Source organism: Panulirus ornatus, chromosome 17 (assembly GCF_036320965.1).
Source record: "Panulirus ornatus isolate Po-2019 chromosome 17, ASM3632096v1, whole genome shotgun sequence".
Lineage (NCBI taxonomy): Eukaryota > Metazoa > Arthropoda > Malacostraca > Decapoda > Palinuridae > Panulirus > Panulirus ornatus.
In genome coordinates, this window is record NC_092240.1 from 3,222,974 (window position 1) to 3,242,587 (window position 19,614).

Genomic DNA, 19,614 nt, shown 5'->3' on the forward strand with positions numbered 1-19,614 from the left:
AGCTATCCATTTATCGTCGATAAAATTTGTAAACTTCCCTTTCTTGTCAACACAATAAATCTTATGATACGCATGTTGCCAGGCTTAACGCACCCGACCTCCATTCGGGTGGTCACTAGTTTCATACATATCGCTATTTCCCGCGTTAGCGAAGTGGGATTAAGAACAAAGGACTGAGCCTATGAGGGAAAATCCTCACTTGGCCCCCTTATCTGTTCCTTCTTTTGTAAAAGTAAAATCTGGAGGGGAGGATTTCCAGCTCCCTTCCCTTTTGGTCGCCTTTTACGACTAGCAGGGAATACGAGGGAAGTATTTTGTCTTCCCTATCCAAAGGGATAATATATATATATATATATATATATATATATATATATATATATATATATATATATATATATATATTGGGAGGACAATGTGATTTCAGGAGTAGCAGAGAACACAGTTTGAAAGAAAAGCCTCTAGAAGCAGTGAAAAAGTTTTTAACAAGGGTGTAAGGAATGTGTACGAGTAGGAATAGAGTGAGTGGTTCTATGTGAAGGTTGGTCTGCGGCTGGAGTGTGTTGTCACCATGGCTGTTTAATTTGTTTATGAATATGTTGGTGAAGTGGGTAATTGGAAAGGTCTTAGAGAAAGGAGCGAGTATGCAGTTTGTATGGGGCTAGGTAGCCTGGAAAGTACGTCATGTTGTTCGCTGATAACACAGCACTGGTGGCGAATTCGAGTAAGAAACTGCAAAAGTTGGAGACCATGTTCGGGAGATCGTGTGAAAGGACGAAGTTGAGAGTAAATGCTAGTAGAAGCAAATGATAGGAGAGAGGTGTGATAAGAAGAGTGTGGTTGAGAGCTGAAGAAGGTGTGCTTCAATGGTTTGGACATGGGAGAAAATGAGTGAGGAGAGGTTGATGAAGAATACATTTGTCAGTGGGGGAGGGGAAAAAAGAGAAGGGAGAGACAAAATTGGAGATGGAAAGGAGTGAAAAAGATGTCAAGTGATCAGGGCCTGAATATGCCAAGAAGAAGAAAACATGCATGCAAGAGACAGAATAAGTGATTTCAAGTAAATGAAAAAGTTATACAACAAACTAACGATGCACGGAGCCTCAGCTCACTACATCTTATGGCTAGAATATTTTTCTGCTCGCACTCGTTGCAATGATTCTGTTAACAGCCACAAAAACTAACAAAAATGCAAAAATTTGCTATTGTCATGACTTCAAGCGAAGAAAGGAATGAATAAATTCTGAGAGACGAATATAGTGAGTACACGTATGAATAATGTTTGGGGAGTATGTGGCCATGTGTTCTGGTGTGTGGATGCTAGCGGGCATACATAGTCATATTCAGAGGTTATGAATGCCAATGCACTTGACTAGATGTACGTTATCTTGAGCGTACCAAGTGTATGCGTGCACATGTATGTTATGTAGATTTATGCTGAGCATATATGTATGTCTGTGCCTATATACTGTGCTTATGTATATTCATCTACATTCATCGAGTCATTCATATGTCTACTGCATATCCATGCACCTGCATGAATGATACAAATGCATGAATGCAGGAGAGAGAGAGAGAGAGAGAGAGAGAGAGAGAGAGAGAGAGAGAGAGAGAGAGAGAGAGAGAGAGAGAGGGTGGAAGGGGGGGGGGGGGGAATTTCCTTGGGATCATCAAGGACTAGTGAAGCCTTACGACTCAAGGAGGGTAACTCAAGCCCTAACATATTGATCTTCAGGCACCTGGGGGCTGGGACACATGCACGTCACCCATTTCAAGCTCCTATCATCTACCGGGCAATGAATGTATCCTAGGTTCCTATCTGCTGGAGCTTTCCGAGATCATCAATCTAACCTTGCCTATCTGCTGGGGATTTCTGACATCAATTCAACGTTGCCTATCGGCTGGGGTTTTCTGACATCATCAATATAACCTTGCCTATCTGCTGGGGTTTTCTGACATCATCAATTCAACCTTGCCTATCTGCTGGGGTTTGCTGGCATGATCATCGATTCAACCTTAAGAAAAAAAATTGACCTGCAGGAAAAGATACACAAGGTAAAACAATATTTGCCGACACATAGTCTATGTCGTTTATCATTATACTCCACCGGCATGATGGCATTATAAGTTTTACATCATCATATCCCATTCATCTTACAGAAAAGCGACAGAGATAAGGAAAAACAATCTGCTTGAGTAGAGGTTCACTATGCCAAGGCAGTCAGTCAGTCGTTCTAATACTGTACCCGTACAGTTATCAAATACAACTTTCCTAAGCTTGTAATATCAGATAGGCTGTGAGCTATTTCGTTCAGAACAGCAATCCCTCAGTCAAACAATAATAATCTTCTTGAGGGATTCAAATGAAGTGTCGTAACGGAAGTCGGTTGCCCTCCAGTGTTTATTATTCGTAATTAAGATATTTAAGTTGGCAAGGGAAAATATTGCGTACAATCACCCAACTTCCAAAATGTCGTCACACAACTGAGTTATTCTTATTTTTTTTTTTTTTCTTTTTTTTTTAGATAAGCCGGATCACTGCTTGTCAAGTACCCTGGTTTTACTGCTGGCCTGGTTTCTACATGAAATTTCCTTAAGGCTTATTAATCCTGCAAGGTATTTTCCTCTATTTGTTTTCCTGCCGGCGTGTGCTGGAGGGAGTGGAGAGCGGGGAGGGAGCCCTTGCTTTGCTATCCTTTTCTTCTACTGCTTACAAGATCTTTTTTCGTAGTGTTATGGCCAGACCATCTCGATTGGACCTTGGGTCTATGTACCTATGTAACTCTGATCTTACTTGTGAGTTAGTCATAAGGTATACTCCTATCTATGGGAACAATATAAAAATCCTATCAAATCTGACAAGCAGCAAGAATAAAGAATTACTTCCAACACACACGGTTAACCAATGTCTTCAAATTATTTAATGAGACCTCAAATAATCCTGCCTTTACATGTTCAAAATTTTCTTTATTATTCATAGCAAAAGTAAAGGCTCAATCACTGAATTATTTTTATCAGCTAATATATTGACAACTCTTCATAACCCCGAAAGAATTTAAAAATGTGAATCTACTGCAGCATAATACATTTCCAGACAAGGTTTCTCACTCTATTCGGCTAGGCTTCGTTCGCATATTTCAAGTACCAGGACAGGTAACTCGCTTTTTTTTCCCAATATCAAGCCAATAGGCCTGGCTAATGTCAAAACAGCCGCTTCTTTTTTCAATTTGTTGGCAGAGAGAGCCGATGAATGGAAAACTGAAGTTACCTATATTTTTCCATTCTGTTTCAGCATTCATATACATTACTAAAGCGTGATCCATTAAAGCATTTTTGAAATTGTCGGAACGTTAACACCCCATGCTCCCAAATAAACCCTCAACTGCCACATTAATTACCTTCGCATTTAAACTACCCTTCACTGATACCCGGTTTCTTGCATCACAAATGACACGCTGACTCAGCTGTTCCCAAAACACTTGCTTCTAATGATCTTTCTTCTCATGGCCAGGTGCATAAGCATTAATAATCCCCCATCTCTCGCAACCCACTTTTATTTTCCCTCATTATTCTAAAACTCCTTTACACTCTCACAAACTCCCACAACTCGTGCTTTCGCAGTAGTGCCACCCCTTCCTTACCTTTCATCCTCTCATTAACCCCTAACTTTTCTCCCGAGTACACTTTCAAACCATTCTTTCCCTTTCCCTTTGAGCTTTGCTTCACTTCGAGCCAGAACATACAGGTCTCTTTCCTCGAACATACCACCCATATCTCTTTTCCCCTCATCTTGGCTATATCCACATACATCGAGACACCCAAGCCTCAGCCTTCGAGAAGGATGAGCAGTCCCCGCTTGGCTCCATCTGTTCCATCTTTTAGAAATTGAAACGCAAAAAAGGAAGGTGTCCCCCTTCCCTCCATTAGTCGCTTCCTCCGACACGCAGGGAATACGGAGGTAGAATTCTTCCCTAATTCTACCAGACTCCGCCTACTCTAGGTGACATCGTCAGTGAAAAATCATGTTATAAACGAGGCTCTGTAATAGTCATTTCACGAAACAGAGGGCAGGGTCGCCAAAGAACCCGCTTCAAAGTAGTGCAATCTCTGTTATTCCCCTTCTGAATCCTTTGGATATCTCTTGACCTTTCAGATCCCTCGGGTTTATCCCATCAGTACACCCTCTCCATCCCTTAGATGACCTGTTTATCCCGGTTTTGGATCCCTTAGATGACTTGTTTATCTCAGTTCTGGATCCTACAGATGACCGTGTTTGCCAGTTCTGGATCCCTTAGGTGATCTTTCATCCCAGTTCTGGATCCTTTAGATAACCGTTTAATCCAGTTCTGGATCCCGGATTTGTTTTGGGCATTTTACTGCGGGTTCGTCGGGTTTATTCCTTGCCTCGCGTACAGAATCGAGCAAATATCAAAATAAAACCAGTTACACCATACATGTACCGGGACACACGGCTAGCTACACATGCCTCACCAGTGTAAGCTGCCGTAGTGTACCGTCCGTAGTGTAATAGCTACGGTACAGGACTCTAATCCCCCGCTCCCACCCCCCCCCCCTTAATCCCCTCTCTCCTTCCCATGTTCACCATTCGCATACGCTCTTTATGTCCCCACCCTCAACCCGCGCCCCGCCAAACCTTCCTTCTCTATACCTTCAGTCCTCCCTACCCACAAGTCCTCCACCTCACATACCCTCCCCATGGCAATCACTTCCACATTCCCCCAACGGCAGTAGGTTGTGTGTCAACCTCCCTCCCATTCCCCCAACGGCAGTAGGTTGTTCCCTTGGTGGTGTGCCAGCCTCCCTCCCATACATGAGCGATAGAGACACTTGACCTGCAGGTGGCAGGTCACCTCCGTCCCCACATGTTAGCTAACCAGCGAGGCTGTTGCACCAGGGTAGGGCTTCTCCATCGCAACCCGAGACAAACACCGTCTCAGGCTAGGGTGTGTTGCCCCACACACAACACAAGGTCACCACAACACACTAGGCCAATTACCTATTACACGATGCAGAAATTCATCTACCAATACTAATTTTCCTTCATGCGATTGTACACTGTGTTGATTCGAGTAAGGTTTACTAGAAATGAGCAAGGGCAGATGTTTATTATGGTTGCTGTATACTCGGCCATACCTGGGCGTTACAAGCACGGCTTTCACTTTATGAGACATTGAACGCCTACTGGTGTGGGTAGGGAAAAACCCTGTACATAGGGAGTGAGGAGAGTGAAGGTGTGGGGAAATAAGGGTCGCATCAGAAGAATCACCAATTCACTCCCTCAACGGTGGAATGCCGAGGGAAGTGCTGGACACCAACCAAAATCCAGATTACTGTTCCCACCAGGAAAAAGTCTACCGAGGACTGATACCACCTTCCCCTATGAATAAAGTTGATTTAGTTTTCCACATGAGCTTTATAACTGTCTGCCAGGAACGAGTGGAAGCCGTGGATATTTTTCCAGAACAGTGCCTGGCAACTGGTGCGCAGCGCCTCCAATGCCTTGTGCACCGCAGTATTATACATATGTACATACATATTAGAAAATACATAACATGGCGCTAACTTTTGCAACTGAAATATCTTTTCCTCGAAAAAATATTTTCAAATCATTTGAATATATATATTCCTCCGAGGGAATATCCTCACTTGGCCCACTTTTCTGTTCCTTCTTTCGGAAAATTAAAAACGAGAAGGGAGGATTTCCAGCACCCCCCCGCTCCCTCCCCCTTTAGTCGCCTTCTACGACACACACGGAATACGTGGGAAGTATTCTTTCTCCCCTGTTCCCAGGCATATACATTTATATATATATATATATATATATATATATATATATATATATATATATATATATATATATATATATATGTGTGTGTGTGTGTGTGTGTGTGTGTGTGTGTGTGTGATTCATATGGTCACTTAAAGTTGTAACTATACTATCACGTGTAGAGATTGTCGTTTATTATTTCAGTGAATAATAACAGCAGAATATCGTCAAAGTTTGCTTCGCTGTGCCGCGAGGATCAGGCAAACCCGTTATTGTGGCGTGAAATAAGGAACGAAAAAAAAAAACGAGAAGCATTTACCTAATTGATGAACACTTCTCCTATGTGAATGATGCACCAAAATCAAAACTTCCCAGCCAGGCCCTACAGAACCTCCAAGGTTTACACATGACCGCTCAATATGCTATTATATGGAGGTGGAAGGATGGAGTGAAAAAGGTTTTGAGCGATCGGGGCCTGAACATACAGGAGGGTGAAGAGCGTGCAAGGAATAGACGGAATTGGAACGATATGGTATAACGGAGTCGACGTGCTGTCAATGGATTGAACCAGGGGATGTGAAGCGTCTGTGGTAAACCATGGAAAGTTTTGTGGGGCCTGGATGTGGAAAAGGAGCTGTGGTCTCGGTGCATTACACATGGCAGACTGAGTGTGAACGAATGTGACCTTTGTTGTCTTTTCCTAGCGCTACCTCGCGCGCGTGCAGGTGGAGGGGGTTGTCATTTCATGTGTGACAGGGTGGCGACGGGAATGAATAAAGGCAGCAAGTATGAATTATGTACATGTGTATATATGTATATGTGCGTGTGTGGACGTGTATGTATATACATGTGTATGTGGGTGGGTTGGGCCATTCTTTCGCCTGTTTCTTTGCGCTACCTCGTTATATATATATATATATATATATATATATATATATATATATATATATATATATATATATATATATATGATAGAGTGGCAGATATAGGGTGTTTTGGTCGAGGTGGTGTGCAAAGTGAGAGGGTTAGGGAAAATGATTTGGTAAACAGAGAAGAGGTAGTGAAAGCTTTGCGGAAGATGAAAGCCGGCAAGGCAGCAGGTTTGGATGGTATTGCAGTGGAATTTATTAAAAAAGGGGGTGACTGTATTGTTGACTGGTTGGTAAGGTTATTTAATGTATGTATGACTCATGGTGAGGTGCCTGAGGATTGGCGGAATGCGTGCATAGTGCCATTGTACAAAGGCAAAGGGGATAAGAGTGAGTGCTCAAATTACAGAGGTATAAGTTTGTTGAGTATTCCTGGTAAATTATATGGGAGGGTATTGATTGAGAGGGTGAAGGCATGTACAGAGCATCAGATTGGGGAAGAGCAGTGTGGTTTCAGAAGTGGTAGAGGATGTGTGGATCAGGTGTTTGCTTTGAAGAATGTATGTGAGAAATACTTAGAAAAGCAAATGGATTTGTATGTAGCATTTATGGATCTGGAGAAGGCATATGATAGAGTTGATAGAGATGCTCTGTGGAAGGTATTAAGAATATATGGTGTGGGAGGAAAGTTGTTAGAAGCAGTGAAAATTTTTATCGAGGATGTAAGGCATGTGTACGTGTAGGAAGAGAGGAAAGTGATTGGTTCTCAGTGAATGTAGCTTTGCGGCAGGGGTGTGTGATGTCTCCATGGTTGTTTAATTTGTTTATGGATGGGGTTGTTAGGGAGGTAAATGCAAGAGTTTTGGAAAGAGGGGCAAGTATGAAGTCTGTTGGGGATGAGAGAGCTTGGGAAGTGAGTCAGTTGTTGTTCGCTGATGATACAGCGCTGGTGGCTGATTCATGTGAGAAACTGCAGAAGCTGGTGACTGAGTTTGGTAAAGTGTGTGGAAGAAGAAAGTTAAGAGTAAATGTGAATAAGAGCAAGGTTATTAGGTACAGTAGGGTTGAGGGTCAAGTCAATTGGGAGGTGAGTTTGAATGGAGAAAAACTGGAGGAAGTGAAGTGGTTTAGATATCTGGGAGTGGATCTGGCAGCGGATGGAACCATGGAAGCGGAAGTGGATCATAGGGTGGGGGAGGGGGCGAAAATTCTGGGGGCCTTGAAGAATGTGTGGAAGTCGAGAACATTATCTCGGAAAGCAAAAATGGGTATGTTTGAAGGAATAGTGGTTCCAACAATGTTGTAAGGTTGCGAGGCGTGGGCTATGGATAGAGTTGTGCGCAGGAGGATGGATGTGCTGGAAATGAGATGTTTGAGGACAATGTGTGGTGTGAGGTGGTTTGATCGAGTGAGTAACGTAAGGGTAAGAGAGATGTGTGGAAATAAAAAGAGCGTGGTTGAGAGAGCAGAAGAGGGCGTTTTGAAATGGTTTGGGCACATGGAGAGGATGAGTGAGGAAAGATTGACCATGAGGATATATGTGTCGGAGGTGGAGGGAACGAGGAGAAGAGGGAGACCAAATTTGAGGTGGAAAGATGGAGTGAAAAAGATTTTGTGTGATCGGGGCCTGAACATGCAGGAGGGTGAAAGGAGGGCAAGGAATAGAGTGAATTGGAGCGATGTGGTATACCGGGGTTGACGTGCTGTCAGTGGATTGAATCAAGGCATGTGAAGCGTCTGGGGTAAACCATGGAAAGCTGTGTAGGTATGTATATTTGCGTGTGTGGACGTATGTATATACATGTGTATGGGGGGGGGGCCATTTCTTTCGTCTGTTTCCTTGCGCTACCTCGCAAACGCGGGAGACAGCGACAAAGTATAATAAATAAATAAAAAAAAAAAAAAAATATATATATATATATATATATATATATATATATATATATATATATATATATATATATATTATCCCTGGGGATAGGGGAGAAAGAATACTTCCCACGTATTCCCTGCGTGTCGTAGAAGGCGACTAAAAGGGAAGGGAGCGGGGGGCTGGAAATCCTCCCCTCTCGTTTTTTTTTTTTTTTTTTTTAATTTTCCAAAAGAAGGAACAGAGAAGGGGACCAGGTGAGGATATTCCCTCAAAGGCCCAGTCCTCTGTTCTTAACGCTACCTCGCTAATGCGGGAAATGGCAAATAGTTTGAAAGAAATATATATATATATATATATATATATATATATATATATATATATATATATATATATATATATATATATATATATACGTTCATGACACTACACCAGTAAGTCGACATATTAAAGAAATTAAGAAAAAAATTAAAAACATTAACTCGGTAACTGAAAGCTACCTTAAAAATGGCTTTTGGAATATCTTAGCACACCAGACACAATTCCTCAGCTCTGGTCATGTTCTGCAAGAACACATCCCTTACCATGATCTCAACGTAATGGGAAAAATTTAACAACTGGAAAGCTTGATACAAAGTAGCGAATATATTTCGCTTACAAAGCTATAACAAGAGAACAATACGTAATTTATCCAAATGTCGGCCACATTATACAGAACACGTACACGTACAGTCTTGTGTATTTATCTGAATTACGTCACTAAAGGCATGAAGATAACTTTCATATCACTGTTTCGATTCTCCACGAAGGAGACGGACAACTACCCAAAAACCGCCGATAAATTTGCAATTACGACCGCTCAACGGCCACCCATACTTCCTTTCATATAGGTTTACTTTGTATGAAGTTTACTTCCTAAAGAAAATGTTACCTCAGTTTCTCATCATCTTATGAAAGCGAATTCCAAAGACTAATCTTTTTTTTTTATCGGTCAAAACAGTGCGAATATAAGACGTTTGTCCGACCTTGGCAGGCGTGCTCCCAACCAAGCAGCAACAGTGAAAGTGTCTGCAGCACGCTCGCTCTCTCTAGCAAATTTGTACAGTGATGTGGTTCCTCATATGAATCATTGATACCATGTTGGTGAACAACAATTTCTTTCATATCACACACAACAAACACTGCGAAAGTTGACTAGCACTACCTGCAAAAAAAGAAAAAAAAACCCCGCTTCCACTCATTATCCACACAATCTTAAACCTACGAACACCAGTGGTGACCTTGGCGTCTCCGGGACCCTGGCCAGGAGTGGCATTACGGGCACAAATTTACAGTCTTCATTCTGATGACGTAAATTAAGCCAAAACATTCTCAACATCAATTTCGCTTTGTCCTATCCATGAAATTGCAATGAAAGTATCGATATTATATTGATGATAAATGGCAAAAAAAATTCTGCGACCCTAAAATTTGAGGTACTAAACTTACACGGTTTACCCTCCCAACAGGCCGCCCTGCGACACACACACACACACACACATGCGCGCGATTGAGTGTTGCCTACTAGAAGGATATATTTACAGCACCACTCGTCATGCTAATGATACCAAGATAAGTCACTCTGCAGAAAATAGAATCTATGAAGCACATATTGGCAAGTCTGTTGACTCCAGAGGAACAACCCCAGGGCCTGACGTGACCTCCCGCACGGCCTTAACCCCACTCACAGTCCTCAACACTAAACAGATCTTTCAGTAATGAGTATGTACAGTATACTCCCACCTGGGTCAAATAAACTTTAAGGATTTATTCAAGTATAATTTATGTACAAATTGCGACTGTTTTAACAGTTCATGACAAAATCAGTGTCGTAGGCTCCGCCATCGGAAGGTGATTCATACGACTTGTCTAACATTCACCAGGGCGGCAAGCACAACCCCCTCCCCCCAACACACACACACACACACACACACACACACAACAACCTTGCTTGCAAGGTCTTTGGTATGTAAGCCTTGTGATCATAAAGCCTCACAACTGTAACATAGAGTCCATATATGTATTTTTGTTTTTCCTTCTCCAGATACTTCTCTACCGCCTTAGTGTTAATATATCCCGAGTAACCTTGCCTGTAGTGATGCATCCGGTCTTTGGCAGCACTTGCATGTAGAGCAGATACTGGACGGTCACCGCCACCTCCTGACCAGCCTCGCTCACACACAACCCTCAGGCACGGCAGACAATACTAGGTGGGAGGGGGTGGATGGCCTCCAGTAGTACCCAAGGTAGGAGGAGTCTCGTCAGCCAATTTTTTGAGTGGGTAAATACGATGTCGAACAATTGTGTATGGGAATGGGCTATTATCTTACTAATGAATTCTATGAATTATTGTGATGTCCAAAGAAAGTGACACAGAATTGTCGGGCAATGACAAGACCACACTACTTTTCGGACACTGATTACCTCTCCCACCCCTCCCCCACACAGGTAAAGTTTCGCTCTTGCCCCTCACCCACCTCCTCAGGATATGGGCGAAGCGTGTCTGTCATCACAAAAACACGGCTGCACCTACTTAATACACTACTTACTTATCTACAAGGGAACATACAAGTTTATTAGTCAGAGAGAAGAAGAAAAGGGAGAGAGAGAGAGAGAGAGAGAGAACATCGGGTACTTACGGTCGGTCAGGCTGAGACTGTCGAACCTTCCGCTCGACCTCTGTGATCCACTCGGCCCTCGTCACTGACTTGGTGCGTCGCAGCTGCCTCAGCATCTGGTACATACAACACCAGTCATCAAATTGCCACGTACGTCAAGGTCTGAACGTGAAACTCATGCAAAGACATCTATCAACTGACGTCCTAAATCTTACAGCCACTTTATAATATCTATAACATTATCCGTTATAATAACTGCATTGGGTAAATAAATAATGATCTACTCGCATATTTAACTTTACTGATGTAAAGTGGGGGAAAATAACGATAAGAATATTTATTCTCGAATCCCCATTTTCAGACAATTCTTTGTCCATTGAGAACGGATCATACCCTACTGACTAATGGTCACTTAATGGAAGGGAGACTTGCCCCAGTTTGTAATACTAGCTGCAATATAAATGTGGAATAAGCACTAACAGCATACGAGTCACAGGTAAATATGTCATGTTCATAACAATAGAAATTATAACTACTGGAGAAACTAAAAGAAAAATAATTCAAACGATACTTTAAAAGTATGCCAAAATATATAATTCTGCATAAAGTTTCAAATTTTAGTTATCCCAAAAAGAAGCCAAAAATAAGTAATTCTATGTAATCAGTTTCAAGCTTTAATTTATCTTTAAGCTAAAAAGCGCTGAATGACCATTAAGTTCTAGCGTTACCAGATTATAATTAATCATTTCATCAAGTTTTCTTAATACAAAATGCCTTTCAAGTAGCCATCTATAAAGTAACTCTCTCAGTAGATTTTTGTGTGTACATACCGTAACGTTAAAGCACAAATTCCTATTTACGGTTTAATGATCGTTCACCAGTACACCAATTATACATAATATTTAGTACAATGTACTTTATACAATAACCAGTGTAGCAGGAAAAAACAAAAAACGAGTACAGTAAACATAAGGCTGGTTGGCTTAGATTAACAAGAGAAATCCCCAAGACATTAGCCACAGAACACGCTTTCCAATTAACAGTGCTTAGTGGCATGTCATTTCTAAGTACGTTCATAACGGAGTGATCCGAGGGCCATCAGCAGACCAAGAAACAGGGCCCCCGTGCCTTACATATCGGGTGGCGAAGCCTATGTTCTCTTCAACCTGCTGAACACACAAAGGGCAGGAGGAACAAGGAGCATTCCGCCCGACCAAACACAAACATCTACACTTAATTCTACACTGAATACTGGAGACGCACCCAGTAAAACACTGACTAGTTTGGACGACATTTAACGAAAGTATAGAGAGTTTTAAAACATTAAATGAACATTTCAGTGGTTCAATACAGGCATTACAAAACTCACAAAAACTACGATTCTAAGAGCTATTTAGCCTCGAGAAAGGCAGGTATTACTTTACATAGCTATCAAGAATGTTATCCACGACTACAGGATCCAAGAAGTTGCATGAAGCAATTTATTTGACATCAAAACTGAAAATATTTTGACAACTAATGAGCGAATGATGCGACGGTATAGATATACAGATGTTTGAATGTGGCGTCACGTCCGCGATGGCTTTCCATTGGCATCGTTTTCATGGAGTCATGCAGATATGAATATTTCTTACATTAAACGAATAGAGATACTTAATTCCTCGTAAACATCCCTACTCAGACCAAGGATCGTGCTAACGTGAAAGCAGCTGAAACTTATCTGATTAGTCTCAATATAATTTTTCACACATATTTCAATCCCGGATTCAGGTTTCATATTTAGAAGCCATGGTGGTTTAGTAATGATGGCATGAGTTCACACCGTCTATCTCTATAACGAATTTGAAAATAGTTATAATGAACCAGAAATGTAGCCATTGATGTGTGCAGGGTAGCCTCTTCTGTTCCGGCAATATTTTCGTTTCCCTACTGCAAGACCACAGAGGCCCTACCATCCTAGCATGAACCGGGGTTGTAAGCGTAGCTCTGATTCCTACCAAAATAATTAGGTCTGTAACCCTTCCCCTTTCCCCCTTCCAGAATGATTTGTCACCCGGTGCCTCCTCCCGTCCTAGCTTGCCACGTCACAACTTACGTAGTCAAGGTTTCTGGCGCCCAGGACAAAACGTTATTTGCTCCCCCCCCCCCCCAAAAAAAAAAAAAAAAACAATCACTTATCTTCTAACTTGTAACCATACATGGTACCCCTCCCTACCATGGCGCTGCTATTGATGGCTGTTTCTATCCCCACACCTCGAAACTTTGGAATTCTCTACCCTCTCATGTCTTACTCACCAACTATGACCTAATACATTTCAAAAGACATTTTTTTCACTTCCTCCAAAATTCGTAAATACTTTCCCTCGTTTCTTCTTTTTCCCTTTCATCAACCTCTCTCTCTATTTCAATTATGGCTCGACCTTGATGTGTGGAATTTTGTCCATGAATGAGGCCTCCAACGTAATTATATATATATATATATATATATATATATATATATATATATATATATATATATATATATATTTTTTTTTTTTTTTTTTTTTTAATTTTCCAAAAAAAGGAACAGAGAAGGGGGCCAGGTGAGGATGTCCCCTCAGAGGCCCAGTCCTCTGTTCTTAACGCTACCTTGCTGATGCGGGAAATGGCGAATAGTTTGAAAAAAAAAAAAAATATATATATATATATATATATATGTGTGTGTGTGTGTGTGTGTGTGTGTGTGTGTGTGTGTGGTGTGGTGTATCATCAGCAAAACAGACTCACTTACCAGCCTCCACCTCCCCCCCAATCCCCTACAGACAGCGTACTCTCTCCAAAACTCTTGCATTTACCTCCCTCACCACCCAACCCATAAACAAACAAAACAACCATGGTTACATCACACACCCCTGCTGCAGATCAACCTTCACTTGGAACCATTCATTTTCCTCATATTCGTACACACGCTTAAATACACTCTTTATAAAAACTCACTGCTTCTAGCAGCTTACCTCACACACCATATATTCTCAAGACTTTCCATAACGTATCTCTATCAGCCCTATGTCTTCTCCAGATCCATAAACCGCACACACAAATTCGTTTCTAAATATTTCTCGCACATCAATATATATTGGAAAGGATCACAATTCTGGGCATGATCAAGTATATTCCTATGATCCATGGGGAAAATGAAACACGATAATTTCCCAAGTGCACTTTCGTGGAATAATCACATCATCAGTGGGAGATACAAGAAAGAAATATAACAGTTGATATACAACGAAGGGACGTAACGAAGACGCCATTTGGTAAACAAGTGATTGTTTACCAAATGACGTCCTCCTACTGTTTGTCTCTTCGTTGTATATCAACTGTTATATTTCTTTCTTGTATCTCCCCCTGATGATGTGATTATTACACGAAAGTGCACTTGGGAACTTATCGAACTTATCGTGTTTCATTTTCTCCATGGACTCATAGGAATATACTTGATCACGCGCAAAATTAATCCTTTCCAATATATATATATATATATATATATATATATATATATATATATATATATATATATATATATATATATATATATATATATAAAGAAGGAACAGAGAAGGGGGCCAGGTGAGGATATTCCCTCAAAGGTCCAGTACTCTGTTCTCAACGCTGCCTCGCTAACGCGGGAAATGGCGAATAGTATGAAAGATATATATATATATATATATATATATATATATATATATATATATATATATATATATATATATATATAGGGGAGAAAGAATACTTCCCATGTATTCCCTGCGTGTCGTAGAAGGCGACTAAAAGGGAAGGGAGCGGGGGGCTGGAAATCCTCCCCTCTTGTTTTTTTTTTTTTTTTCCCAAAGAGGGAACAGAGAAGGGGGCCAGATGAGGATATTCCCTCAAAGGCCCAGTCCTCTGTTCTTAACGCTACCTCGCTAATGCGGGAAATGGCGAATAGTATGAAAGAAAAAGAAAGATATATATATATATATATATATATATATATATATATATATATATATATTTTTTTTTTTTTTTTTTTTTTTTTTTTTTTTTTTTTTATACTTTGTCGCTGTCTCCCGCGTTTGCGAGGTAGCGCAAGGAAACAGACGAAAGAAATGGCCCAACCCCCCCCATACACATGTACATACACACGTCCACACACGCAAATATACATACCTACACAGCTTTCCATGGTTTACCCCAGACGCTTCACATGCCTTGATTCAATCCACTGACAGCACGTCAACCCCTGTATACCACATCGCTCCAATTCACTCTATTCCTTGCCCTCCTTTCACCCTCCTGCATGTTCAGGCCCCGATCACACAAAATCCTTTTCACTCCATCTTTCCACCTCCAATTTGGTCTCCCTCTTCTCCTCGTTCCCTCCACCTCCGACACATATATCCTCTTGGTCAATCTTTCCTCACTCATTCTCTCCATGTGCCCAAACCACTTCAAAACACCCTCTTCTGCTCTCTCAACCACGCTCTTTTTATTTCCACACATCTCTCTTACCCTTACGTTACTTACTCGATCAAACCACCTCACACCACACATTGTCCTCAAACATCTCATTTCCAGCACATCCATCCTCCTACGCACAACTCTATCCATAGCCCACGCCTCGCAACCATACAACATTGTTGGAACTACTATTCCTTCAAACATACCCATTTTTGCTTTCCGGATAATGTTCTCGACTTCCACACATTTTTCAAGGCTCCCAAAATTTTCGCCCCCTCCCCCACCCTATGATCCACTTCCGCTTCCATGGTTCCATCCGCTGACAGATCCACTCCCAGATATCTAAAACACTTCACTTCCTCCAGCCTCTCACCATTCAAACTCACCTCCCAATTGACTTGACCCTCAACCCTACTGTACCTAATAACCTTGCTCTTATTGACATTTACTCTTAACTTTCTTCTTCCACACACTTTACCAAACTCTGTCACCAGCTTCTGCAGTTTCTCACATGAATCCGCCACCAGCGCTGTATCATCAGCGAACAACAACTGACTCACTTCCCAAGCTCTCTCATCCCCAACAGACTTCATACTTACCCCTCTTTCCAAGACTCTTGCATTTACCTCCCTAACAACCCCATCCATAAACAAATTAAACAACCATGGAGACATCACACACCCCTGCCGCAAACCTACATTCACTGAGAACCAATCACTTTCCTCTCTTCCTACACGTACACATGCCTTACATCCTCGATAAAAACTTTTCACTGCTTCTAACAACTTTCCTCCCACACCATATATTCTTAATACCTTCCACAAAGCATCTCTATCAACTCTATCATATGCCTTCTCCAGATCCATAAATGCTACATACAAATCCATTTGCTTTTCTAAGTATTTCTCACATACATTCTTCAAAGCAAACACCTGATCCACACATCCTCTACCACTTCTGAAACCACACTGCTCTTCCCCAATCTGATGCTCTGTACATGCCTTCACCCTCTCAATCAATACCCTCCCATATAATTTACCAGGAATACTCAACAAACTTATACCTCTGTAATTTGAGCACTCACTCTTATCCCCTTTGCCTTTGTACAATGGCACTATATATATATATATATATATATATATATATATATATATATATATATATATATATATCCCCTATCCTTGGGGACAGGGGATTAAGAATACTTCCCACGTATTCCCTGCGTGTCGTAGAAGGCGACTAAAAGGGGAGGGAGCGGGGGGCTGGAAATCCTCCCCTCTCGTTTTTTTTTTTTTTTTAATTTTCCAGAAGAAGGAACAGAGGGGGCCAGGTGAGGATATTCCAAAAAAGGCCCAGTCTTCTGTTCTTAACGCTACCTCGCTAACGCGGGAAATGTCTAATAGTTTAAAAAAAAAAAAAAAAGATATATATATATATGTATATATATATATATATATATATATATATATATATATATATATATATATATATATATATATATATATACATATATATATATATATATATATATATATATATATATATATATATATATATATATATATATATATATATATATATATTTAGAAAACTGAAACTTCTAGCTTGAAATGAAATGAAAAAATGAATGTCACATAATGGTTCAACCTCTGGCTATGGAAAAGGGAAATGTATAATTTATTTACACAAACGTCAATAGTAGTTCTCATCAATTTAACCACTGTATCAATAAGCTTCAATGTCTAAGCTACATTTTTTCCAATTTCACTATTTTCTTGTCAAAGCACCATGTATGAAAACTATCACTCCAGTAACACAACTATAAACATTTACTTCCCCTTTAAATATATATATATATATATATATATATATATATATATATATATATATATATATATATATATATATATATATATATGAAGGAGTGAAAAAGGTTTTGAGCGGTCGGGGCATGAACATGCAGGAGGGTGAAAGGCGTGCAAGGAATAGAGTGAATTAGAACGACTGGTATACCGGGGTCAACGTGCTGTCAATGGATTGAACCAAGGCATGTGAAGCGTCTGGGGTAAACCATGGAAAGTTTTGTGGGGCCTGGATATGGAAAGGGAGCTGTGGTTTCGGTGCATTATACATGACAGCTAGAGACTGTGAACGAATGTATATATATATATATATATATATATATATATATATATATATATATATATATATATATATATATATATATATATATATACTTTTGGTATGAAATTCTGCGCAAATGTTATTGCATCAAATCAGCCAGTAGAGTACTTTAAGTGCGAAGTAACATTAAGCCAAATACTGGGATATATTCTCAATGCTGAGGCACTTACCTGGCCGTCTGGCCCCTCGTCACCAGCACGTTTAATGTTACTGTGTCAGGAGTCACACCCTGCCAGAGGTCAGCTCATTATATACTTGAACCTCCAGTTCATATTCTATTCGTCCAAGGAGATTATAATGTAATTACTCAGGCATTCTAAGAGACTGCTTGAGTAATTACATCATTCGTGTGTATGATGTAAGTTACCATTAAGCAGAGTATTCCAAAATAAAGGCTTGAGGGTCTTAAGCTAAAGTCTGCGCATAATTCTTCAGTATACGTAACAGTATGACATTCCTCGATTGCCGTGGTGGATAATGCAGACCGAACGGTAAATCGGCTTCGGTTCAGCAAACCAATTTCTTCCAGCAGTATTATAAAAGGTTACAAGATTATTCTTAGGTTGGGGTAAGAGATTTGAAGGTCGATAAATAATAATAATAATAATAATAATAATAATAATAATAATAATAATAATACAAAATTATGCATGACAAACTATAGCCATGATGGATACTGCGCCTGCGTGAAGCTCTGCACTTACGCCATTAGGAACTCCTTATAGAGATGGTCGGTAAAGAAAAAAAAAAAAGTAATAAAAGTAATAATTGGAGTCCGACTGAACGACAAATATATTTTACTTTGTGATGAAGTTCATGGAAAAATAAGTCTCCGAACGGTAGCAATTTTCATTCTTAAATAAACCCCGAAGCACATTAATCAAGAAGGTTGTACTTTCGGGAGTGTTCCAGGACTTGAAAATGTCTCCTCCATACAACCATAATTTATTGTTCACGTTTACGTGATACAACTTTACGAATTATCCACCATTCCCCACCCCACCATCGCAACGTGGCAATGCTGTTAAACCAATCTGAACCCTGAGTGATGGAGTCTGTTAACATACATTTGTATCATGTCAAGGCGGCCTATCCCGGTGGTGTCAGCTGGTTTAAACGACTCAAAAGTAACGTCATCATTAGGACATTCTTACTGTGTGGTACTGAAAAACACAACGAGCACTGAAACGTCTGTTCATACATTGTTCCTGGCTGCCAGAAACATTGTTCCTGGGCCACCGAGATCTTTTCTTGTTATCCCTAAACAATAGTAACGTTTGAATTTCTGGAATAACCATCTTACACCAGCTGGAAACCTGTGAAGCATGGATCTGATCTCCTCGAAGAGTCTTTCATGACAAATTAAGATTAACAATTATGAAACGACCATCAAATATTCACCTGTAGTACGTAATGCACATTACTGACCATGTTAGTTCATTTTCAAAATGGAATAAATACCAACAGAACCAGTTTAAGCTTTAGGGTTGGGAGGATGCATGTTCATCAGGCTTAACAACTGGATGAAGTTACAGTCTGGAGATAACAAATGAAGATTTCAGGACAGCCATATGTCTACCGCTGGGATCTGGGGACGGCCAACATCAGTTAGGATCCGTGGGGCAGCCATATGTCTGCTGGGATCTGGGCATATGTCTGCTGGGATCTGGGGACAGCCATACATCTGCTGGGATCTGGGGATAGCCATACATCTACTGGGATCTGGGGATAGCCATACATCTACTGGGATCTGGGGATAGCCATACATCTGCT

General features: G+C 40.6%; 1 protein-coding gene across 4 annotated transcripts in view; it reads right to left on the minus strand.

Moving 5' to 3' along the window:
* The window catches only part of mdy (diacylglycerol O-acyltransferase), a 98,097-nt gene that overhangs the window by 67,504 nt on the left and 10,979 nt on the right, over window positions 1-19,614 (minus strand). For 3 of the 4 annotated variants that reach the window (XM_071671792.1, XM_071671790.1, XM_071671793.1), the window contains exon 2: window positions 11,203-11,297. In XM_071671792.1, coding sequence (XP_071527893.1) covers window positions 11,203-11,297 — 95 coding nt within the window. Of the gene's footprint in view, window positions 1-10,653; window positions 10,683-11,202; window positions 11,298-19,614 lie in introns of those variants that run through there. The other variant, XM_071671791.1, reaches the window with a different exon arrangement.